Source organism: Pistacia vera, unplaced genomic scaffold, assembly GCF_008641045.1.
Source record: "Pistacia vera cultivar Batoury unplaced genomic scaffold, PisVer_v2 Contig106, whole genome shotgun sequence".
NCBI lineage: Eukaryota > Viridiplantae > Streptophyta > Magnoliopsida > Sapindales > Anacardiaceae > Pistacia > Pistacia vera.
Genome location: NW_022195093.1, coordinates 1,713,004 through 1,739,617, shown reverse-complemented (window position 1 = coordinate 1,739,617; position 26,614 = coordinate 1,713,004). Strand labels below are relative to the sequence as shown.

Sequence of the window (26,614 nt, the reverse complement as noted above, 5' to 3'; positions counted from 1 at the left end):
ATCAACATGGCCTGCCTATTTCTTTGGCCTTTGTACTTGATGTTTTCGTTAGTCTTTATTATCCGATCAGATTCATTTAAACTATTATTTTGTTTTTAGTCGTCACCTCGAATGACTCATGATTTCCACAAAGATTCAATTCCTCTAATCTTGGTTTATACCTCAAAAGACTCATGTAATTCATTCTTTAACATTTCATAAATTTTTCCATAAGTCAACTAAATAAGCTATATGCATTACCATTATAAATGCAAACATATGGGATAACATCTCCTATGCTCAATCATACTATTCATTCATTTAACATGTACTCTTGGCCAGTTGCACAATTCATCAATCAATTTAGCAAAACTCCATGACATGAATATTTTCCTATTAAATTCATTAACTTAATTCATTCGATTTCTCATAAAACACAAGGAATTTCAACAGTAAGCTTATTCAGTGGTTTATTAGAAATTATAAAAAAAAAAAATGAGAATTTTTATTAAGGAGGTGGATACCATACAGTTCGTCACTTTTCAAGAAATTTTTTCCTTATCTTCCAATTCGAATTGATTTTTGGCTAAAACACAAAAGTTTTAGGCCTATTTCTCAACATTTTGATACTTCAAGAATCAGCTTAATCAGACTTTTATAACTTCAGCTATGACTGATGCAGTGAAGCCTGTATAGTATAAGTCTTAAAAAGCCAAATTCGAATTATATTCATTTTTAACCATGTCACATTCATTTGCACATTCATAGTATTTTCCATATCATTCTAAGTAGAAAAGGCCATAAAAACCTCCCTTTTTACAACACCAAAAAGTGCCAAAACATTGTCCAACTACAAATCTCTTAATTGGCATAATCATCCTCCATATGCACACATACAATAATCAACACACCCATTTAAACAATCTATAACCAAAGCATAGCATCACACTCAAATTAACATAAATAGATGTGAGTTTCATCAACCCTAGGTGTTATCAATTGTAGTCATGAGGGAGATTTTTTTTTTTCCTTACCTTAGTATTCAAAGCACAAAGACACTCCTCCTTAGCTCCAAAGGTTCACCCTTTCTACCTTACACACATAGCCACTTATGAATTTCTCTTTTAACTAAAAATCACAAGAAACTAGGGTTTTAAAACTCACCTTAAACCCTAAAATTGAAGTTCTTTAAGTGTGAATGATGATCTCCTTTGAAATTCAACTTAAAATCCTATGAAAATTTTGAGAGAGAAAGTTTGAATTAAAGCCTTTAATGGAGGAAAATAAGACTTGAAGAAGAGAGTTTGGTGTTCTAAGAGTGTTGGCCGACTTAACCAAGAAAAGATCTTATAAACATTCCATTTTTTTAATTCCCAAATGGGATTGGCCATCAAAAGTTAGATATATGGGTCATTTGGTATAAATTTTGCATATAAGGGCATTTTGGTCATTTCTACTACAACATAATTATTACACTCTTTTAATGCCATTTAACTTCTCTTTTCTACTTGGTGACCAAGTAATTCCATAAGATAATTAACTAATTTACCCATAATACACTTTTATGGATACTTGATTCCTATAAATTATTGTGAAAAGACCATTATACCCCTTGAGAATTGTTTATGCCGTTTAACCTGTACTAACCTCCTTCATGACCCTTTAACCGTATTTCTTATCGGTATCATCAATTCCTAACACTTTACAACATTCACATCTCATAATGCATGCAAAATGACCGTTTTACCCTTTTATTGATAAAAATCCTTTTAAGGGTAGAATTACATACCTTATAGCATCGGAACGCTGACGTGGGAGGTTTACACTCACTTTATCAAGGTGGTGAAACCTTCAATAAAATGGTCATATGTATGATTGATTTTACTATCACTATGGATAGCTACTGATCAGTGCTAGAAAATAGTTAGTGTTAAATTATTATGTCATTATATTATTAGCATTATTTGAAAACTCAGCCCGGTTGATTAAATCGATTCAACTGGGACCCGGGGTCTTCATTGGGCCGAGTTAGCAATTTTCTTTTTCACCAAAAACCTTAGAAATTGGGACGGTGATATGGGTTTTGGTCAGGAGATTGAGGAGAGTGTTTTCGTGGTGATAGGGAGTGTTGTAGTCACCGGAAATATGCCTTATTTGCTCTGGTTTGTCGATGCTGGCAATGGTATTTGGGGTGTTTTTGCAAGATTTCAAAGATGTAGGGACTTACATGATTTTTATGGGTGTTTTTGCTATATTTCAAACTTTTGGACACTAGTTTCACCTACTGATCAAACCGGTTTAAACAGTCATCCGAGACCTAGCCACTTTGTCAGGTTATTAAAACACTGATTATTAGACGATCTCATTACATTAGGAGAGTGAGACAATAAGGGTGCATTTGGTTCGGGGTAAAATAAGATAAATCCTGTAATCTTTGTTTCATTTTCAAGATTCCCTCGTTTGGTTGTCAAGTAATATAATATTATAGTAATATTTTATTGCAAATAGTGGTTACTATTGGTAATATTGGGGGTAATCATATTACCTTCCCAAGGGGTGTTAATGTTAGATTATCGGGGTAATCATAATTTTTACCCTATTTTGCCTTAATATTTTATCATTCCAGACACATTTGCCCTCATATGTCTACCAAATAACAATTAGCCCAAACCCCCTACATTTGAGAACTTAGCTAAAACATCCCCGCCACAAAAAAGTTTAAAAGTTAACAAAATACCCTCAATCATCCAAGACCACCATCGGCCACTAGCCACCATCGCTGGCCACAGGCAAAAATCGTCATATCGACACAAGACCGACAGGATCTTGCTAGTCGTGTGCTGATAAGGACATTTCCGACCATGGATTTGTGATCCATGGCTGGAAACGACCAAATCTGGCCGTTTTACAGCTAAAGATGTGGCCGTGAAATACCATAGATCTGGCCTTTTCACAGCTAGATCTATGGCCATTTCACGGCCACATCTTTGGCCGTGAAATGGCCATATTAATGGCCAGAGCTAGCCATGAAACGACCATATTCACGGCCAGATCTGGCCAGATTAGGCCTGATCGGCATACGACCAGCCAGATCCGGCTGGTCGTGTGCCATTACAGCGGCTTCCGGTGGTGGTGGCTGTCAGCGGTGGTTTGAGGTGAGGGTGACTTTGCTACAAATTAAAGTTATATATGGTTGGGGTGTTTTGGTAAAATTTCAAATATAGGGGGTTAAAAGAAATAATTTAAAAAATAATAGAAAAAAATAATAATAAAAATAATATTATATTATTATTTTAAAATGAGGGCAATTTAGTAATCTATATAACATACCCACTCATTTATCCTTCCAACCAAACATATTGTTATAACATACCCATCGATTTATTCCAACCGACCAAATACATTTTTCTAAAGATTTCCTAGTAATCTATCTTTCCAGTAATACAACATTCCTCAATAATATAATATTCTCTGAACCAAACGCTACCTCAGAGTATAAGACTATTCCATATAATTATTTTTTTAGATATTTGCAACTATACTTCAAAATATTCCTTTCTTTGGATTAGTAAAGAAAGCTAATTTAATTTCACGATCCAAGATTATTGGAAAACCACTTTCACATGATTCAATATAGCCGAAAGCTATCTCCAAAACACAATTCTTTTCAAGAAAAAAAATAAAGAATCAAAATTTTTTTTTTCGTTGCATGATACAACCATTCTAGGAGAATTTACCAATCAATTAAGTTAATTATCTGCGTTTTTTTTTTTCTTACTAGTAACTTTATTTAGATATAGTCCTATTTATAATTAATTCACTCTTGAGCGTGGGCAGGTTCTAGATCATTATTTACGTCTAAAATAGTATTATCTTTTCACAGCAAGTAAAATCAAAACTAAATAATTAATAGTAATTGGCAAATTTCTGATTTTTTTTAGTGACACTTTCATCCGGATAGACATAGATGAATCCAAGAAGGGGCAAGTAACCATATTCAAAAACTGTATTTTTTATTAATTTTCTTTAGTACTTTTCTTACTTTCAATTATAAATTTTTTATTATTTTATTTTGAATTTACCCCCTATAATATTAAATCCGGCTTTGTTTACCAAAAGAGATTGTTTTATCTAAAAAGTAAACCATGATAGTTATAATCAATAATTTCACTTTTAATTAATGTATAGCCCCATTTTCAGGCTTGCAATGTTCATTTTCTTTTTCTTTCTTTCTTTCCATTTCCTTGCCTTTGCTGAAATGTTGATCCATGCAAACAGCCCCATTTTCAGGCTTGCAATGTTCATACTACAGGGCAAACAAAGAATTTGCCCTTTATTTGTACAAGAAGTTTATATAGATCCCATAACATAAAGACATCACAAAACCCACCTACCCAACAAAGAATAGTGTCATTCTAAAGAAACCTTAACCAATTTTCTCAATATAATTAATTTATTAGCTAGAAACAATGAATTGAACTATAAAAGCACAACAGACATTCAAGAATTATATGCAGTCACAAAAACAAACTTAGGGATTATAGCAAACAGACCACAATCTGCTATGGCTGATCATACACTTATAAGTTCCGACGATTTTCAGCCCTTGGCCGATTGGAGCGAAGACACAGAAAATCATTACTTAATTGTTCATCTTCCTGGTATGTTTTTTTTCTGTTATTTTTAATTACTATTTTTTTTTACCCCTTAATACAAGATTAATTCATGCATATATATTCTAGCTAGTTGAATTTCATGCTACTGTTGAATTTCAAAACAATAGATAGGCCTGATATGTACAAGGACTCTTCGGTTTGCTTTTTGATTTAGTTTTACAAAAATAAATATAAAAATTCAATTTTAATGTCTTATAAAAATGACCATAAGTGTATAATTATTGTAATTAATGCAATAATTATCTGTCTTACATTTTTAATGATTTAAAAAAATATACATTTATAGGAATTAAAAAGTAGAACCATTAAAAATTAAAAAAAAAAAAAAAATTGGTAGCTGTCTCTAAAAATGATAATATAACTCCAAATAGTTATCTCATTCTCTTTACAAACATTTGGAAAATGATTTCTTTTTTATTTTCTCAAAACACTTAAACGAACACATTTTTCTTGTTTTCTGAGTTCTAAAAACAAAAACAAAGAAATCTCTTCTTCCCTAACAATTAAGAGAGTTTGATATGCAGAATTCAAGAAGGAGCAAATAAGTATTACGTGCGTGCGTTCAACTCGAATAATTCGACTCCAGGGACAGCGGCAACTCGCCAATTACAGATGGAGCCGATTCAATCAATCTTACACAATTCCACAAAACTGTATCCTCGATAAAATCCAAGCAAAATGGCAAAATGAAATTATATCGATCACAATGCCAAAGGAGATCGTCACCCCACCGCCAGTTTCAGCGTCTAAAGATGAAGCAAAAACTCCGCAACAAGCTCAAAAGACTAAACAAGAACAATCTCCTCCAAAAGGCGCGAGCTCAAGCTATAATACTGATGGTAAAAGGCAAGCTGACGAGCTTCTGAAAGCACAAAAACCTGAGAAAAAAGAGACCGGGGATCAAAAGGGTCAAGATAAAACTTCACCACAATTACCACAAGTTGGTTCGACGTCGAAGAAAAGTGATGACCGTGAGATGTTGAAGGCGGATCGAAGTGTTGAGCAAACAAGTAAAGATTTTACCAAGGGTACTGCGGCTGGTTCAGAGAAGGGGTTGAAAGGAAAGAAACATAAATCTGGTGATAAAAATTTGAAGGAAAGGAAGGCGGTGAAGGAAATGGCCATGGAGAATAATAAAGAAGAGAGGCAAGCGATGGTGAACATGGGCGTGGCGATTCTTGTGCTTGTGGCGTTTGGTGCTTATGTCTCGTATACCATTGCATCAAAAGCAAAAGAGAACTAGCTAGCTCTGGCTCGTTCTTGAAAAATCAAGTGCTTATCATAATTAAGTTGTAATTATATATCATTATCAACATTTTAAATGATAATAAAATAAAGTTCTCTCCATTTATAAATTACTATATAGTAAAATTGGGGGAGTTGGAAATGCTATGGGTTATTTCTTGGGAAATTTTCAGTCATTTTTACTTCATGTTAATATACAGATAAGACCCTTTGAGATGATATTGCCTTAATTTATATCTAAATTCATTAAAAATATTATCTAATATTGCCTAAGATTTTATAAAATTTATTAAAGACTAAAGCTTAGGTATGCCACAATAAACAATCCCATGAGGGGCGTATAAAACAAACTCGATCAGGAATAAAATCTACTCCTTATTAAATATATAAGATGTTAATGTTAAAAGTGTAGGGCACATTTGTTAATGAAATCTTTCTAGACAAGATTTTTTCCTTTTTTTAAAAAATCTAGCAAAAAAATTTATTCAGTTTGACAAAATTAACTACCTTGACCCATTGAAAAAGTAAAAAAAAAAATTTATATGGACTCTTACAAGTAATTGAGAGTTTCAAAAGTTACAAGATTTTAATTAGAAATCAATGCTTTTTGATATGCATTTAGAGAATAAACTTTATGGGCGTCTCTAAATTAACAGTTCCATTTAAAGGGATATTTAAACGTTCAAGTTAAAGAAAAGTATAACCAAAACGAAGAACTTTATGCCCTATTTTCCTTCCAATATTCGACTTTGTTCACATGATATGTTCACTAATCTATTTAATAGAGATTTAATTGTAGGATAAAAGTTCAATTAACCTCTAAATAAGGGTATTATAGCGTCTAAATCATTAAATTTACCTTTGATTCTTAATTTTAATTCTTGACTTCAAAATTTGTTTCAAATTTTTTTTATCTTTCATTTGAGTTCCATTAGTTCGCTGAGATTTAAAGTCAAAAAGTAATATTTTCAACTCGGTAACATCATATATAATTTATTAATTTTCTCGTAGAAGTGCGTCATTCTCCGTAAAGATAAGATAATTTATTATAGAGTAAACGACTTTGTCTGAGCTAAATAATCACTTAATGACACGTTTTTACTCGTAGACTTTTAAAATACTATTTTATTATTCCAAACACAATTCCATAGAAAATTTTGTTGTGAAGAAGGGTAAAATGATCAAAAATCTGTTATAGAAAAGGGCAAGATCGTCAACTAATGTGCCGATTTCCCACACCCACCACGTGGCCGCCATTTCGAGTTGAACTCAGCGCCATTTAGGCCTCCCACCACCACCACAACATTCCCCACCATCCTAGCAACAAAACCCCACCCTTTTTCCCCCGCCAGCAACCGCCATTCGCCAGACACAACAACCGCGTCACACAATTGTCCTTCACCAGATTGTAGCAAAATCCAGCAGCGACAACCCCTCCCACCTCCACCCTTTGACTCACTGGCTTCTCCCTTTCAAAAGCCCCATACTCCCCCACCCCAATTGAACTTTGATCATCGATGCCTCCTCCCTAGGTTTTTTTGCGATTTTCTTCAATTCCGGCAGCAACAACCCCTCCCACCTCCACCCCCTAACTCACCGACTTCTCCCCTTCAAAAGCCACATGCTCCCTCACCCCAATTGAACTCATATCGCCGCCGTCTTTTTTTTTTTTTTTTTTTTTTGCGATTTTCTTCAAATTTGGCGCAAATTTGACAGAATTACTGTATTTAATATAAATTATTGACGGAATATAATATTTGAGTAATAAAGTGGTATTTTAAAAGTTCATGATGAGAAAGTGTCATTAAGTAATTATTTAGGTGGGAAAAAAGTCATTTAATCATTTATTGAATCTAAATCTAATTGGGGTTGTTTGTCCCAAAATAATAATTTCATGCCTTTTTAAACTTTCTTTTTCTTTTTTAATAAAAAAGATTATTTAAGGGGTGTTTGTCTGAGCTTATGAAAATTAGCTTATAAGCAATATGTGTTTATAAGCTAATTTTAGCTTATAAGCATTTGAAATTTTAAGCAATTACGTATTTAGTTAAAATACTTATAAGTGACTGATAAGTAGTTGACGTGTTTGGTAAAATATGGCTTATAAGTACATTTTATTATAAAATGACTAAAAAGGGTATTACATTAAATAAGGGTGTACTATGGAATTTTAAATTAAATAAGGATAATGTGGTAATATACTTGGTCAAACTAACTTATAAGCAGAGTGCTTATAAGCCAAAAAAAAAAAGTACCTCCCCCCAACTTATTTTTTTTGGCTTATAAGCTCAAAAAAATTATAAACAAACAGGTCAGCTTAATTTTAGAGCTTATAAACTAGTTTGATCAGCTTATAAGGTTAGACAAACATCCCCTTAAAATGCGTAATTATCAAGATTCTTGGAAAACTACTTCACGTGCTTCCATCTAAAGCAAAGCTCTCCAGAATTTTCGAAAAAATAAAGTACACTATGTTTATGCATGATACATGTATGAATACGTTTCCCAGTACCCTTCTGTTTCCAAAAAGTCGTACTTCTGCTTTTTAATATTGAATTATTTAAAGAATTAAGATCTTGTTCCTCCAATTTCGTGAAAAAAAAAATAAAAATTGTTTGTAAATCAATACAGGAGCTATAGCTCAACTGGCATACAGCGATATTGTATCAGCTGCGGCTAACATTTAACCATTTATTATCATTGATGATAAATACTAAATAAAAAATTCAATTAAACTTTCTCACATAAAAAAGAAATGTGCAAAATTAGTATTTTAAGTTCAACGCTAATAAATGAACACAACTCAAAGAATGAGTAAAAGACATGGAAAGAAGTTCCTCTGGAAGAGGTAATACATGAAAGAGGATTACATGAATTTCATAAAACCAAACAAAGCAACAAAGAATAGTTTTATTTGCAAGCTTCAATTAGCCATAATACAAGGCAATGAGAAATCAGAAAAGAATAGTCTCAACAATACGACAACCGAATACAAAATTAAAACTTGTCACGTATATATATATATATATATATATATATAAAAAGCAAAACCGATCAACTCATTAATTGATATCAATTGTTTTCATAATTCAAAGTATTATCATATTTTGGTCATTGGAAATTAGTAGAAATGGCAATGAGACCTCGCGGTAGAACTGGGAACCAACCATTTCGACAACCCTTTCGTCAAACTTACGACACTATCAGGCCTAGATCAGAATGGAAATTTGAGAATGATGCTACTTTTCTTCTTGTTCATCTTCCTGGTATGTCTCCTCACTTCTCTTGAAATTAATTTACTTTTGATTCAGGTTTTGTCTTATATTTTTCACTAGTTTTCCATGCATCAAATGTTTGACGACAGAAACAGTGTCATATATTCTGAAGACATTTATACCAACGCAATAGACGTAAGAAAATAGAGCTATACCGACATCCATATATGTTTTTCATAATCATTAAAGAATAAACTTAAAAAAAAAAAAATAACTTATTTTATTTTAAAATTTTTACACACTTAATCTCTGAAAAAATCTTTTCACCTTTTCATTTAAAGAAGAAAGTGTTGTCTTCAAAAATAAGTCTCCTCCATTATTCATGCTTTTCACCTATATATTCCACTCTACTCTTTGATTTGATCTCTTCCTATTGGTTTCTCACGTTGGCGACCTTGCCTTTTTATTCCTTAGACAAACAAATTCTATCACCTTTAACTTTATATAAGTTGAGTGATCCATTGATTCTCTTGTTGTGCTCTGCAATCAATTATAATATATCAACTTAATTAGATTTAATTGATTAAACTTATAAAATTCTTAGGTTAAATGATTTTTCAACATGGTACGTGAGGGTGTATTTAATTTGAAATCTGAAAATAATTTTCAAAATTTAAAATTAGACTTAAAATTTTGAGTTGTATGTTAATGTTATTTATATTTAACAATTAATGTTTGTGATATAATATTAAAAAACAATCTTCATATTAAAAACTCTAAAAACAACTTTTAATTGTTTTCTAATTTTATACCAGCTTTTAAGGTTGTATACTAAAAACTGTTTTCGAAATCATTTTCATAAGAATTTTTTTTATATATCCCTTATTTTCGGAAACAAAAAGCTGCATTAAATCAATTTTGTATGAGTCGTGAAAAATTCGATCCAGAAATGTCAGATTTTCAGAAGTAAATTGTATCACAATGCGTCTCATATGGAAAAGTTTATATATAATGAATTGTAATGGTGCAGGTTTTGTGAGGGAGCAAATAAGAGTGATGCTCACATACATTGACGATGCATCACTTGGTATAAAAATTCAAGGGCAACGTCCACTTCCAAATGGAAGATGGAGCAAATTCGCAGAAGTTTTCAGAATTCCTGAAACCTGTGACGCCAGTAAAATCAACAGCCAGTTCGAGCGTGGAGTTCTCACTGTTGTTATGCCTAAATTAATCGCCCCAAAACCGAGTGATCAACAAATCGCAGAGCCAAAAACAACCCAAGAAAGAACAAGTCCTAGCCCTCAAAAGTCTACTTCGGAAAGAACTCCAAGCCCGAAAACAACCGAAGAGAGAACTCCAAGCCCGAAAACAACCAAAGAGAGAACTCCAAGCCCGACAACAACCGAAGAGAGAACTCCCACTCCCAGCCCTCAAACGTCTTCTCCTGAGAGTAGTTCTGGAAGTGATCAAAGTCCGCAGCGACAGAGTCCTCAGAGAGGTGACAAAAAATTAGCTGAAACCGCAACCACTCAGAAACCAACAAGTGATCAAAAAACTCATGAGGGTGAAGATAAAAGTACTTCTCCAGGAGCTGCTGTTAAGGAAAAACGTGGAGAAGAGGAACCATTAGTTGAAGAAAAGTCTCAAAAGGGAGGTGATAAAAGCATTTCTTCAAAAGGTGCTGCATTGGTTGATGACAAGAAGGAAAAGAAGGGAGCTGATGATCAAACAGAAAAGTCGACGCCGGAGAAAAATAATGTTGATGAGATTAAGGGTGTGGTGCAAGGAAAAGAATCGGCTGCAGTGTCTGAACAGAAAAAGAAAGGTCAAGATGACGATGATGATAAGAAAAGTGGAAAGAAAGGTGAGAATGGAATTGAGGAGATGAATAAACGTGAAGAAGAGGTGAAGAGTGGTAAAGGAGGAGTTAGGGAAATTGAAGAGAGGAGATTGCTGGTGAATATGGGAACTGCAGTGCTGGTGCTTATGGGAGTTGGGGCTCTAATTTCCTACAAGATTGCTTCATATGGAAAACCATGAAAATTAATTTCTTAAATTGTTAATTATATATGTTTATCATTGATTCATTTCTATTCTGTAAAAAGCAATACAGTAAATGTAATCCGAAGCTGATCCAATAAATAATTTGCTTATTTCTTTTTATGATTAATTTCTCAAATTTATCAACAAAATACGAGTATTCCTTAGTCAGCAAATCCTAATATAATTAAATTAAAAAGACGTTTTGATTAGAGAATTACCATAACAAAGTATGGCTTGGCATGTATCAAATAATTTTGTACCAAAATTGTAGAGTCGAACGTACAGACATAATTAACAAGAATAATATAGAATTAATTATGTTTAAGACTAGCTTAAAAGTAAAAAGTAAAATTGTAAGTAATAAATCATTAAGGGGGTATTTGGTTAGGGGTAATCTCTTATTACTGAAATAATGTCATCTTATATTACTATATTACCATGTTTGGTTGTCAAGTAATTAATATAAGATTCCGGTAATTTTCTAACATCAATAATCATTACTATTAGTAATATAGATGGTAATCTGATTAACTTAATTTTCTTAGTTATTTTAAGATTATTTGGCAATCTTAATTTTATTACAATTACCCCTTATTAATAAAAAATTTGGACAATAATGCTCTTATTTTTAAATTAATTTATATGAACTTGTCATTACAACTTGACCTCTAATTAATTAAGTTTTTTGACAGTAATGCCCCTGTATTTAAAACAAATTGCAGGCCACCCAAGGCCACCACCGCTGGTCGACGTGGCCGTCGTGTGCCAATCTAACTGTTTTCAGATTTGGCCAATGGTGGTGTGCCAATCTAGCCATTTCTGGATCTAGCTAGCAATGGTGGCCGACGGCCGGTAGTGGCTTGGGGTGGGTGGGGGTGATTTTGTTAGAAAATTAACTTTTATGTGGCTAGGGTGTTTTAGCAAAATCTCAAATGCAAGGAGTGTTTTAAAAAATCTCAAACTTTTATGTGGCCATATTTGTGTTTATTTTTGTAGATTTAACCCTATTCATTTGCTTTTTCCATATATATATATATATACACACACTATTGTAACACAATTTTTTAAACTTAAAATAAAACAAAAATCACCTACCCTCCATCTGAATCCAATCCAATAGTTTAGAGAAACTTGAATAAAAAGACATTATACGTTATCAACACTATTATTTCTCCTATAAAAGAAATTCAACTTAGATCTTTTACTTTCACTACTACTCAAGCTAACTTATTTACATTCTCACGGACTTTGTGTTCCTAAAATTAATATTAAATTAGAGTAAAGGATATTTACCCACCCAAGATTTGGCGAATCTACAGTTTCTGTTAGGAGAGCAACCAAAAACTCAGAGAGCTTAACAATGGAGGAAAGTTAAATGTTTCATTTCAGTGTGTATTTTCCTTCTGTACAAGGGAGAAGAACGAGAATATATACAGGGACTCTGTAACAAACTTGTAACAAAATAACAAACCCAACCTATCATATTGTGCCAGCTAGTAGACATGTGCTAAAATGAATGAAAGAATAACAAAAAAGATATGCAACAACAAAAAGGTAAAAACTAATTACAAAAAATGGCCTGTATATGTTAACATCCCCCCACAAGATGGAGAATAGAAATTGACTATTCTCATCTTGGACAAGTGCTTGAAGAAGGTAGGATGGAAGAGCTTTGGTGAATGTATCAGCCAACTGTGCTTGAGAGGAAACATGAGCTGTTGTGAGACTTCCTTCCTGAATTTTGTCGCGGATCAAGTGACAATCAAGCTCTATGTGCTTGGTTCGCTCATGAAAAATCGGATTAGTAGCTGTGTGAAGGGCTACATGTTGTCACAGTAGAGAATGGCGGCCTGCAGATGAGAAATGTCAAGATCATGGAGAAGGTATCGAAGCCAAGTAAGTTCTGAACAAGTAGTGGCCATAGACTGATACTCGCCTTCAGCAGATGATCTAAAAACAACCGTTTGCTTCTTAAACTTCCAAGAAATAAGCGATTGACCCAAGAAAACACAATATCCTATTGTAGATTGGCAGGAATCCGGGTAAGAGGCCCAATCCAAATCATAAAAAGCAGTAAGTTGAAGCTGAGATGAGGATGGCACCAAAAGACCTTGAGCAGGTGCATTTTTAATATACCGCAAGATACGGTAGGCTGTTGCTAGGTGGGAGGAAAAAAGTTGATCCATAAATTGGCTTAATAATTGGACAGCAAAGCAAATATCTGGGCGGGTGATTGTGAGGTACAATAACCTACCAATTAACCTTCGAAAGATACTTGGATCAAAAAGTGCAGTCCCTTCAGATTTGCTGATTTTGAAGTGTTGATCCATAGGAAGTCTAAGGGGTTTGCATCCACATACCCGAATCTGCCAAAATGTCTAAGGCATATTTCCTTTGACATATATGAATACCTTTGGAAGATCTAGCAATTACCAAGCCCAAGAAATAATAGAGACAGCCAAGATCTTTTATTTTGAATTTACTATTCAAAAAATTTTGTAGAGAAGCAATGGAGTCATTGGAATTGCTAGCAACCAGAAAATCATCAACATAAATGAGCAAAGCAATAAAATTGTCCCCTTCATGCTTGGAATAAGCTATAATCAGACTTTTATTGGATGAAGCCAAAAGCAATAAGAGAAGAGGTGAGTTTGAAGTTCCATTGTCTTGAAGCTTGCTTTAGGCCATAAAGGCTTTTAAGCAATTTGCAAACTTGAGTTGGTTTACCTTTGGTGTAACCCGGGGGTTTCTCCATGTAAATTTCTTCATTAATAAATGCATTATTTACATCAAATTGATGTAAATACCATCCTTTGATGGCATTAACACTAAGAAGGCATCGAACGGTGACAAGTTTAGCAACGGGTGAGAAAGTTTTAGTATAATCTATGCCTTCTTGTTGGATGTAGCCTTTAGCTACAAGTCTCGCCTTAAGTCTTTCAACATAACCATCAGACTTAAATTTAATGTGATAGACATACTTACAATTGATTGCTTCTTTTCCTGTAGGCAAACCAGTGATGGTCCAAGTATGGTTGTTTTCCAAAGTTTCAATTTCAGCATCCATAGCTTTGCATCACTCAGGATCTTTAATTGCTTGTTTATATGAGGTGGGCTCGGTTTGAATGGAAATGGATGATGAAAATGCTTGAAATGAGGAATTAAAATGCTTGTAAGATAAGCAGTCAAAGAGAGAAAAATATTTACCATTTAATTGAGAAGTTGCAGTGGAAGAGGATTGGGGAGGTGAGGCAAGCCTGACTTGTTTGCAATGGAAGTCCTTTAGATATTGAGGAGCAATCCTGTTCCGAGTAGACTTGCGAAGTGTAGGGGCAGTAGGAAGAGGAATGATGGAATTAGATGGTAGATAATTGGGAGAAGGGGAGGATGTATTAGGGCAATCAACGAAAACAGCAGGAGGGTTAAGGGATGAAGAAGAATGAGATATGGGATTTAGAAAAGTAGAAGGAGGTGCAAACGAAAGAGAGAAAATAGGGAGAGATGGGGCTGTGGAAGGAGGAGAGAGAGGAGTTTGAAAAGGAAAAAAAAAAATTTTATGAAAAATAGCATCCCTTGAAATGAAAATGGTATTAGTTTTGATAAACAAAAGCTTGTAGCCTTTAGTTCCAAAAGGGTAGCCAAGAAATGCATATGCACGACCTCTAGGGTCAAATTTTGTTCTATTATGAGCAAGTGTGATGGCAAAGCAAAGGGAACCAAATATTCTCATGTGAGCATACTCGGGTTTTTTATTAAAAAGGAGTTCATAAGGTGTTTTGTTGTGGAGAAGTGGTGATGGAAGCCTTATTGATGATATATGTGGCTGTAAGGATGGATTCATTCCAGTAAGTTAAGGGAAGACCCGCTTGAAAAAGAAGGGCATGGGTGTTGATGCTTCCTCTTAACAATGTCATTTTGTTGAGGGGTTGCAACGCAACTTTTGTGATGGATAATACCTTTTTGATTAAAAAAGTCATGCATGTTAAATTCAGCACCATTATCACTTCTTAGAATTTTAATTTTCATTTGGAATTGTGTCTCAACAAGATTGTAAAAGGCTGTAATACATTGTCTAGTTTCGGATTTGGCAGCAAGCAAGTAAATCTAGGTAGTTCTAGAAAAGTCATCAACAATGGTCAAGAAGTACTTTGAGCCATCATGTGCAATTGTGGAGCAAGGACCCCATAGGTCACAATGAATGAGCTCAAAGATTCTTGATGAAGAATGTGAACTGTTAGGAAAAGATAAACAATGAAACTTTGCTAATGGGCAAATTTTGGAAGACTTTTCATTAATAGAGGAAACTCCCTTATGTACAAGAGGATCTGAAATTAACTGTAACCTAGGAAATCATAAATGGCCTAGGCGACAATGCCATAGGTTAGTATTTGAGATAGAGTTTGTAAGGGAAGAAAAACAAGAAAACTTGGTATGGTTGTTGTATGAGTGTGTCAAGAGAAAAGTAGACAAAGCTGAGGGAAGAACTTCCTTGCAAATGAAATAGTACAAGCCATGCTTGAGCTCACCCTTCCCAATCGTTATCCATGAATGCAGGTCCTGAATAAAACAGTGAGTGGAAAAGAAGAGCAAACAACAATTAAGAGTAAAGGTTAGTTTGTTTGCTAAAATAAGGTTGAAAGAAAATGATGGCACACAGAGGACATCATGCAAAATGATGGAATTAGTTAAGTGAATTGTTCCAATGTGTGTGACAAGGGCGGAATGACCATTAGGTAGTTTCACAAAATAAGAAACAGTAGATGTAACAGTAGTAAAAAATGTGGTGCTGCAAACCATATGGTCTATAGCGCCTGTGTCAAGAATCCAAGCAACAGATGATGTATGTGGTGAATAGTGTGTGTGAGTAGATAAAGAGGTGGAAGTACCAGACATTTGGGAAGATGATACTGGATGAAGAGAGGTTTGAGGGGGGTTGTTAGAGTGGACAGCGAAAGTCGCAATGGGTAAATCCTGAGGTCTGAGCAAGGCCATCAGTTGCTGATATTGTTGCTTGGTGAAACCAAACGTGGCATCATTGTTGTCTTCAGAGTCATTGGTAAATGAAAAGGATGTCTGATTTGCAAGAAAACTAGATTGCTGCGGCTGCTGCTTGGTATGATATTTGTGACCATGTGGATATACATTGAGTTTGTAGCATTTCTCAATGGTATGGCCAGTCATGTTGCAATGTGAGCAAAGAGGAGGCTTAGCATTGCCAGCTTTGAAACAGGTACCAAAAGTGTGACCAGTTATTTTACAGTGGATGCAATAGGGACGTTCCTTTTTGGGAGGGTGGTTTGATTTAGGTGAGGATTTGAAAGGGGTGTAGGGTTGTTGGATTGCCATGGCCATAGTTTCGGGGGATGGAGTGGAGGAGGCCATTTGATAGTGTCTTTCTTGTTGTTAGATGAGGGAAAATACTTTGGAGACAGGTGGGATGAGATCTAAAATCATAATCTAGTCTCTAATGGAGGAGTAAGAGTCATTGAGACCCATCAAAAATTGTAGCACACAGTCTCTTTGATATTGATCTAGTAAGGTTTTCATAGTACCACAATTGCAAGAAGGTATGGGATCATACACAGAAAGTTCATCCCAGATGGCTTTTAACTTGCCATAGTAAATGCTTACCGGATCGTGTTCTTGAAGCAAAGCAGCCAATGCCTTCTTGAGTTGGTAAATACGGGGACCATTTTGATGTGAAAATCGTTCCTGAAAATCTGACCAGATTTCTCAAGCATCATCAACAAAGAGAACGTTGGATTGGAGAGAATAGCTGATAGAGTTTTGGAGCCAAGAAACGACCATGTCGTTACAGTGCTCCCAAAGCTCAAGCAATGGATCATTGGATTTAGATGGTTTGGTGATGGATCCAGTGATAAAACCCAGTTTATTTTTCACGCGGAGTGCACGACGCATTGAGCGAGACTAGGTGGCGTAGTTGTCGGTGGTGAGGAGATTGGCAACAAAGGTAAGGGCTAGACTGTCACCATGATCAAGCCAATAAGGGTTTGCCGGATCAAGGAGATTAAGGTATGGAGATGGGGTTTTTTATTCTAAGTTAGAGTGAGAATCGGAAGAATCAGAATCAGAGGTTGCCATTGAAGATGCTCTCGAAGGCTCTGATACCATGTTAGGAGAGCAACCAAAAACTCAGAGAGCTTAACAATGGAGGAAAGTTAAATATTTCATTTTAGTGTGTATTTTCCTTCTGTACAAGGGAGAAGAACGAGAATATATATAGAGACTCTTTAACAAACTTGTAACAAAATAACAAACCCAACCTATCATATTGTGCCAGCTGGTAGACATGTGCTAAAATGAACGAAAGAATAACAAAAAAGATATGCAACAACAAAAAGGTAAAAACTGATTACAAAACTTGGCATGTATATGTTAACAATTTCTACCTATGGTTTCATAAATTGCAAATTCCCACTCAATTTTTAACTCTGTTAAAATAAATTTTGCTTTGATCAAGTTTGACTATTTAAATACCCTTTTTACCCCTTATTATAATAATAAGTAAATTAATAAATTACTTTCTAAACCCTTAAATTAATAGAATTAGCAAAAAAATCATCTTTCTTTCAAATTTATTTCAATAACACTCTTTTCTTCCTTTTCTCAGAGACGACTAAATCTCGACAACCAGATATGGCTGTCGGGATCTTCTTCGCTTCTCTCTCTCTCTCTCTCTCTCTCTCTCTCCCCCTTATCCTCTTCTCCACAGTGGCCAAATCTCAACAGCTAGATCTGGTCGCCGCCACCTCTTTCTCTGCTTCTTTCTCTCTTCTCTTTTCTATTTTTCTTTCTCCTTTCCTCTTCTTTGTGGCAACCGATGTGTTTGCTCGTGGTGTGGTGTTGGTGTTGGTGTTGGTGGAGTTGGAGTTGGGGTTGGAGTTGGAGGTGGAGAACAAGGGTTGGGTTGTGAGAAAATTTTGAGATGTGGAGGGTTATTACGAAACTTTACTAATTTGGGGGAGTGAGACAGATTAGGATTTACTGTTGTTTGGATAAAAAGACCTAAATACCCTTCTAAGTGTTAAATTTAAAATTGGGTGGGAGTTTGCAATTTATGAAATCTACGGGTGAAAACTTGTCTGTTCACCAAACCTTGGGTGGGCAAATTTTTACTCATTAAATTATTTAACTTGTCCGTAACATTAATTCTAGGTCCATCCTTGCCTTCGACCATATAATTTAACAGTAAAAATTAAAAAGAGCAAGAAAGATATAAAAGGTATGATTTTAAATATCTGGAGTTTTGTTAATATTAGCTTAAAGGGAGTTGAAGATAATAAGCCTATATTCCTCCACTTCATCACAAGACAATTTTGATAATAAATAATTTGTCATCTTTATGAACCTAACTTTCTCCCCATGAAAGATATCCCTTCTTTCAACATCAAGTTTCCTTCCAATTGGAGAATGTGACTTCATGATCATCCTCTCCATTCTTCAAGAATCAAACCTAACTACAGTAATTAAAACATAAAAAATCTATCGTCTATTAATTTGAAAGGACTCAAATAATGGGGTCTAGTCTTATCCCAACTTTAAAAAAATATCCGTGTCTACATCGCTTTTGTTGGAATAGATATTTGCTTCATGTCATCCAAATTCCAAAAGCCCCACTCTTCTTTTTTTCTTCTTTTAATGGTAGGTAGGTGGGCACTTTCATCAAAGGTGTCGATCCCAACATTTTTCAACAACACTTTATGATTTTATAATTAACATTTTTACTGTTTTATAACTTCATAAGACGATAGATATATATATATATATATTAATAAAGTTCTTTTACATTCATTAATGTTCTAAATATACCTACCATTAAATTTTAATTACGACTTTAATCCGAAAAATCGTAAAGAAAACGTTGATCCCAGTTGGGACTTTCTTGTCCTATTAATTTTAAAAATCGTAAATTTTTTTATTATGATTTTAACGTAAGAAGCAAGAAAGATACATGTAAAAGAATATAAAATATTTAAGTAATGTAAATTACACATGCATGCGAGATATATATCTATAATTTAAAGAGTAAACGATTTTTTTCCACACCTTAATGACATTTTTTTCACCAAAAAAGTTTTAAATTATCACTTTCTTACTCAAAGTTTAAATTCTGTTAATACTCAAAATATACTTCATTTTCTTAGTCGCCGTTCGACGAGATACCAAAAGCCAGGATAAAAAGTGTTTTGTATAGTAGAGATTAGTGGATCGAATAGTGGTGATCAATTAAATATTTGCTATTAAAATTAGTTAGAAATCTACTAAAAATAGAAAACGCTAATTTTGACAGTAACTGACAATCGATGAAAAATCAAGTGTTGAAGTGAGACTGGGAGAGATTTTGTAGAGAGGAAATTGAAGATTCAAATGGTGGTGATAGATAAAATTTTTGTGGTCGAAATCAACTTTGGATAATAATGAAATAAAAACTTTATGTGAAAAAATGGTATTTTGAAACGAAAGTATTGTTAAGGCAAACCTTAGGTAGGAAAAAGTCTTTTACTCTAATTTAAATTATATTGAATTATTGAAGTCAAATTTTCTACCAACCAATAATTAAATCTCTCAAAAGCTGGACATGTACATGCGTGATACTATGACAGCACATATTCTATGTAAGACAACCCAACTTTTCAAGTAATCTTCCTCGTCTATTTTTTCAACTTTCTACAAAAATCATATTAAAAAGAAAAAAGAATTCATGAGAAACTTTTGTTACTTCACGTTCATATTTGAGGACCTAAGGCTAGTGTTCTACAAGCTAGAAGGGAGAGAAGTGGGAATCCAACTATTTTTAAAAAGCTTACTTTCTATTATGCAAGTGTTTAAGAGACAAGATTGAAATCCTAATTTTGTGAGAATATATCACAGATTTGGTCGCTCGATTAAATCTTTAATGAGTTTATCTAAACACTCGAATTTCCAACTTTAGGAGAGTAAATTATAGGTATAAAAAATCTTAATGGGTACATCTAAACACACAAACCTCAACTTCATAGAAATAAACTATAGGTCTTATTATTTGATTAATCTGTAACGGGTACATTAAACACACGAACCTCAATTTCATAAGAACATTTTTTTTTTTTTATGACCGAGGGTATTTGAACCAGTTTACGCACACTTCAACTAATCTCTCAGAACTCTAAAATTATCTATTAGATAAGAGTTTTAATGGCTATCCCTATTAACATTCAAAGAGAGATTCGAACTCAGGACTTCTTAAATAATATACTCAATAGTCCATATAGAACCACTCGATCGTCCGAGATAGTTAATTTCATAAGAACCTCAACCTTATGGAAGTAAACTATTGATTTGATCACATGATTAATACTTAATGGGTACATTTAGGCAAACAAACTTCAATTTGGTGGGAGGAGACTGTCGGTCTAACTATCATCGATCGACTAATTTTTTTTTGGATGCATCTAAGGAAATACTATCATCAATTCATCGTCTAATTTTTAATAGTCATTTGGTAAAAAAAATAATAATAATAATAAAAGAAGAGAAAACCTCTAATTGTAGAAATTACAGTCACCAAATAACGGAGTCAAAAAAAGGGGCGGTTGACAGGCAAGTCCAGAGATGATGAACAATCAATCAACATGGTCTCCACTACATCCTAAAACTCTCTCCAAATGCACGCAGCCACTCACTGTAACAAACACTTCTAAAATCATTCCACCATTTACCCATCACCACGTTCTCTTTCAAAACGCAGGGAAAAAGAAACCGCCCAGTCCTCCAGTACACCTTTTTTAACCCACCACTCTCTACTTCTCCCTCCTCATTTCACTCTCATTTTCACCTCAAATACCCACTTTATCATCTCCCTTTTGGTGCCTCATTCACCATGCTTTTGTCTCGGCTTCCGTTATGCTTCTTATTGCTTTTGTTCTTAATAACCTCCGTGAGTTCGGAGTATGTGACGTACAAGGACGCGAAGCAGCCGGTGGCTGCTCGGGTTAAAGACTTGATGAGTAGAATGACACTGGAAGAGAAGATTGGTCAGATGGTTCAGATTGATCGGACTGCTGCCACTGCCGAGATAATGAAGGATTACTCCATTGGTGAGTAACCTTCATTGATAGCTTGAGCTTTTTGGAAGGAAGTTTATTTTTTTAAGGCATTTTTGTTGAGTTTTGATGGTTTATGGAAATGAGCAATCTTTGCTTTGTGTAGGGAGTGTGCTGAGTGGTGGAGGGAGTACGCCGCTTCCTCAGGCGAGTGCTGAAGATTGGGTCAATATGGTTAACGATTTTCAAAAAGGGTCTTTGGCTAGTCGTTTGGGGATCCCAATGATCTATGGCATTGATGCCGTTCATGGCCACAACAATGTTTATAATGCTACTATTTTTCCTCATAATGTTGGCCTTGGAGCTACCAGGCAAGTATCTTTATCTGTAAATTGAGCAAATTTTTAATGGGTATGTTGAGGTGATGTGATGTTTGTTCTGTAAATTGTCTGGGTTGAACATGATGATGATGGGATTAAGTTCAAAATTGATGATTGATGAAGAAAATCTGACTGAAGCTCCCTGAAATGCAGGATCCTGATTTGGTGAAGAGGATTGGGGCTGCAACTGCTGCCGAGAGTAGAGCTACAGGGATTCCTTATGTTTTGCGCCTTGCATTGCGGTAAGAGATATGCCGTAGATCAGTTATTAAATCAGATGATTTCACACCGCATTATAAGTTGGATGTATGGACTGTGTAATTGAGTCACTTCTTTTTCATAGGTTTGTAGAGATCCAAGATGGGGTCGGTGTTATGAAAGCTACAGTGAGGATCACAAAGTTGTGCAATCAATGACAGAGATTATACTTGGATTACAAGGAGATATTCCTTCTGATTCTCGAAAAGGAGTTCCATATGTGGGTGGAAAGTAAGAACTCCATCAAAGTCAAACAAATACTTATAGGATAATATTTGCTGTTGGTTTTTTTTTTTTTATATTTTATACATATTATTGGCATATCTCATTCTTGCTTTGGCGTTATTATTTTGATGGATTAATTTTATATCAATAACTTGCCAAGTCGAGCTTTTACATTTCTTATTCTGCTGTGTTTTCCAAATAACATAAGCTTTAAAATGGTTTACATCCCAAGACTCTGATATGGTGAAATTTATGCTTCTGTCATCTCTCTCACCATCTAGGTGCATTTTTATTTGCTTCGTTGGTTATCATGGATAGTATAATATCTCATCACTCTTAAAGTTTTCATCTAAAAAGAAAGTTTTCAGCAGCTAATGTCTATACTTAATGGTGTTTTTCACTTGTTAGCTTGTGTTTCTCATTGTATCCTTTGGTTAATTGAAATTTTTTTATAGGGACAAGGTTGCAGCCTGCCTAAGCACTTTGTGGGTGATGGTGGGCAACCAAGGGCATCAATGAGAACAACACTGAGATTGACTTGCATGAATTGCTGAGCATCCACATGCCTGCTTATTCTGATTCGATTATTAAAGGTGTTTCAACAATCATGGTTCCTATTCCAGCTGGAATGGATAAAAATGCTGCAAACCGTGAGTTAGTTACAGGTTTCCTGAAGACACCCTCAAGTTTAAAGTAAGTTCACCTTGCTTTTATCATCCTCACCGTGATCGCACACCAGATGTGGCTGCATTGTTTAAATGTAGATTTGCAATCATGAATTTTCTTATTGCCTCCATGCTTTGACCATATCCCTAAATTTGATTCAAAATTTTCACCTACTCTCACATTCGTATTCCTTGCTGCGTATACTCAAACCATTGTATTGATATCTCCTACATTGTCCCCAAATGGTGTAGCCTTTAGTTGATATACACAGTCGTTTTTACCTGCTGCATATTCCTTTATTTCATTCTAGTCCTACTTGACATAAAGTATCTAAAGTTTTCATGAAAAAATTAAATATGATATTAATCATTTGCTTGGACTTTTCTTTTCTGAAGTGCTTTTAAGGACCTTATACTGGCCTGTTTGGAGTCTTTTTCTGCAACTGTAGTATTTATGTAAAAACAAGTAAAATATTTCATGCTAACTGCATTTGATGTATTGAATTAATTTTCAGGGTTTTGTTATCTCAGATTGGGAGGGGATTGATAGAATCACCTCACCACCACATGCAAACTACACTTACTCTGTCCTAGCAGGTGTTCAAGCTGGGATTGACATGGTTAGTGGCTCACTTCATGGACTAATCTCATCCGGCACTGAATTAATGATAACTGTTCTGTACAGTCATCAACGTACAGATGCAAACCCGATGACAAGTAAATGAATTTAAAATTCTCTCTTGTTTTACAGGTCATGCTCCCCTTCAACCATACTGAGTTCATTGATGATCTTACTAGCCTTGTCAAGAGCAATGTAATCTCAATGGATCGTATTGATGATGCTGTAGGGAGGATTTTGCTAGTCAAGTTCACCATGGGTCTCTTTGATAACCCTTTGGCTGATCTCAGCCTTGTGAATGAGCTTGGAAGCCAGGTTATTTAGTCTAATTTTAAGCAAGATTCCTAAATTTCAAACTGGTTTTTCAATTGCAAGTTGATGAAAATAGATGTGTGAAATTGCATTTATTCTCTATCTAGAGTCCCATTACATATTAATTTTAAAATGTTTTTGTTACATAACCAGGCACATCGTGACTTAGCAAGGGAAGCTGTGAGGAAATCACTTGTGTTGCTGAAGAATGGGAAAAATGAAAGCAATCCAGTACTACCACTTCCCAAGAAAGCTCCAAAGATCCTAGTCGCTGGTAGTCATGCTGATAATTTGGGTTATCAATGTGGTGGGTGGACAATTAACTGGCAAGGATTTAGCGGGAACAACCTGACAAGGGGTATGTCTTCCTTTGCACTGTATGAGATATTTAGTAAAATATCTCACTCTTATGATTCATGTTTGGAACTTCTGTCTTTTGTTCTTTGACTAGAAACATGATGAGAGATTTATTTACTTATCCCATTAAGGGTTCTGTTGGCAGAATATTGTTGATGTTAAGCCGAGCTAAACTACATGTTTTACTAGTGAACTGCATATTTTTATATTATTTTTTCTGCATCTTGATTACTAATTTTAAATGGCTGAAAAGAGGTGTAGTTTATAGCTTATCCCATTAGTTGGTCTTTGCTATCTAATCCAGGCAGGCACCTGAAAATTCAGGCCATTACAATAGAAGGTTTGTGTTAGCATGTGTATTCCAGACGCAGATGACTTATCCTATTACGGCTTTTGCTTGAGTATTGTCTTGGTTTATTATGTCTTCCCTGATGTGTTTTATACTGTCTTCTTTGCTAAAGACTCGAGTATCCTTTGTACATATTTCCATGATCATAACCAGTTGCAGGATATAACTGTAACAATGATTTTGATGAAGTTCTTTTCCATTTCTAGGGACCACCATCCTTAGTGCCATAAGGTCTGCTGTAGACCCAAGCACAGAAGTTGTCTACCGTGAGACTCCGGATGCCGAGTTTGTTAAGTCCAACAAATTTGATTATGCCATTGTTGCTGTTGGTGAGGCCCCTTATGCCGAGACTGCAGGGGACAGCATGACCCTCACAATGTTGGAATCTGGCCCAAATGCCATTAAAAATGTCTGTGAAGCTGTTAAGTGTGTGGTTATCATAATTTCTGGGAGACCTATAGTAATCGAACCATATGTTTCCTCCATTGATGCCTTAGTTGCAGCATGGTTACCGGGCACTGAAGGCCAAGGTGTGACTGATGTCCTCTATGGGGACTTTGGATTTAGTGGAAAGCTTCCAAGAACTTGGTTTAAAACCGTTGATCAACTTCCTATGAATGTTGGGGATCCACACTATGACCCACTGTACCCTTTTGATTTTGGACTTAAAACTGAATCAGTTCCAACCCTTGTTGCCAGGTAAATCTTCATTCATTGGTAGGCTTTTACATTCATGTACACATAGGTATCTACCTGCTTATATTTATACAGACAATGGCCATACTTTGGTTTCTATAACATTAAACTTGTTAGATTCACGAATTTTCAAAAGATTGAGTGCATGTAAATTGTGATTCTTAATGAATTGGATGCATAAATGTTAAAATACATTTCAAAAGTTGGGATCCATATATATATTTTCAACACAAAAATAAATCTATTTGTGATGTATTTTTGGTAAGTGTATAAGACCATACTTGGTTCACTCCTATCATCAATCAAACCATCCATGAGCATTCAAGTTTCACATCTACAACTTAAATAATTTTTAATGTGTTTCTCTTCAACTTGAGCACTCTGATAATAAAGTTAAGTGTTGCACTTAATACCATAATGTTCAAATAGACTGTCGTTGGAATTAAATATAATAGTTTGGTTGGATGAAGAAAGTGGTATATAGACTATCTTCAAGAAGTAATTCTGTACTTGTAAGCCATGAATGAATTTATTCATTTCTCTTTCTGTAAACTCATTATTCCAAGAGTTTGAATATCCTTTAGCTGGCACAATGATATGTTCTTTCAATACAGCATTTGGTATCGTAAGAAGAATGATTTAAATTAAAAATCATCAAACTTTTAGTGAACCGAGAAACAGCCTTACTAATATTTGCCTTTTTATTGTATTAATCTATAGCAAGTTGGTTACTTGTACAGATAATTCATTAAGTGTTTGATGTTGTCGTCTATAGGTCAACCTCGGCTGGTGTTGATAGAAGACCATACATAGTTCTCATCATGGTTTTGCTGATGATCGGTTCTTATTTCACAGGTATAATTTCTTCCTGAATAACCCCATGGATCAACATTTGCATCCTTCTTATAGTTTGATTGATATTAATGTTTGACTAACTTTGATAGGTTGAACTCAACTTATTGAAGTTCTGAGCAGCAGGCTACAAAAGAAGTAACTTTAGGGGCTCTCTTAGAGACTAGATATCTATTCACTTCTAGTAGCTTAGGAATATTAGCAAGCATTCTTGAGTGCTCAGCACAATTTTCATATTTGGTTTTGCTGTGACACTAATTTTTAGTCGTTGGTAGGTTTAGATGCAATCATTGTTGAGCTTAGTACTCTTGAGAACTGCAAGAAAATTAATTTAGTCAAATCTTTTTATTGTCTTTCAAATGCCATATGTATGCATTAATTAAGTCTCTCTCAGTCCGCATTCAATGGTGCAAAAGAGTTTCATTTTGATTTCTAGCAGGCGTTGGAGTCTTTTAATCCATTACCAAATTACTATTTTCATAAAAACCAATTTTGGAAAGACGATATTTACCATTTCACTAGTTGTTCACTGCAAACATTATGTTCAATTCAGCATGATCATCTGGCCTCTTGATTATTGAACTTATTTTCATAACAGATCAGTTTATTTGATACCGTCTCGATAGAATGGACATATCATATCATTTACACATTTATCTGTAATTGCTTGAAAAATTGGTAGTTGAATGCATATATG

At 34.6% G+C, this 26,614-nt stretch overlaps 2 protein-coding genes and 1 pseudogene across 2 annotated transcripts; all 3 read left to right on the top strand.

Annotated features, from left to right (window-relative positions):
• Positions 1 to 4,505: 4,505 nt before the first annotated feature.
• On the top strand, positions 4,506 to 5,992 carry LOC116130309 (inactive protein RESTRICTED TEV MOVEMENT 2-like). The gene is made up of 2 exons (XM_031416059.1): positions 4,506 to 4,640; positions 5,180 to 5,992. The coding sequence occupies exons 1-2, from the start codon at positions 4,544 to 4,546 to the stop codon at positions 5,896 to 5,898; spliced, it is 816 nt and encodes a 271-aa protein (XP_031271919.1). The 5' UTR covers positions 4,506 to 4,543; the 3' UTR covers positions 5,899 to 5,992.
• Positions 5,993 to 8,972: 2,980 nt separating this feature from the next.
• On the top strand, positions 8,973 to 11,171 carry LOC116130300 (inactive protein RESTRICTED TEV MOVEMENT 2-like). Its single transcript, XM_031416047.1, has 2 exons — positions 8,973 to 9,166; positions 10,146 to 11,171. The coding sequence occupies exons 1-2, from the start codon at positions 9,031 to 9,033 to the stop codon at positions 11,156 to 11,158; spliced, it is 1,149 nt and encodes a 382-aa protein (XP_031271907.1). The 5' UTR covers positions 8,973 to 9,030; the 3' UTR covers positions 11,159 to 11,171.
• Positions 11,172 to 21,009: 9,838 nt separating this feature from the next.
• LOC116130359 lies at positions 21,010 to 26,270 on the top strand (annotated as a pseudogene).
• Positions 26,271 to 26,614: the final 344 nt, after the last annotated feature.

Bases quoted from the DNA above. Each gene is read 5' to 3' on its own strand.
- LOC116130309 (XM_031416059.1), top strand. From the start codon at position 4,544: ATGGCTGATCATACACTTATAAGTTCCGACGATTTTCAGCCCTTGGCC. The intron at 4,641-5,179 runs GTATGTTTTTTT...TTTGATATGCAG, and splicing joins CTTAATTGTTCATCTTCCTG to AATTCAAGAAGGAGCAAATA.
- LOC116130300 (XM_031416047.1), top strand. From the start codon at position 9,031: ATGGCAATGAGACCTCGCGGTAGAACTGGGAACCAACCATTTCGACAA. The intron at 9,167-10,145 runs GTATGTCTCCTC...GTAATGGTGCAG, and splicing joins TCTTCTTGTTCATCTTCCTG to GTTTTGTGAGGGAGCAAATA.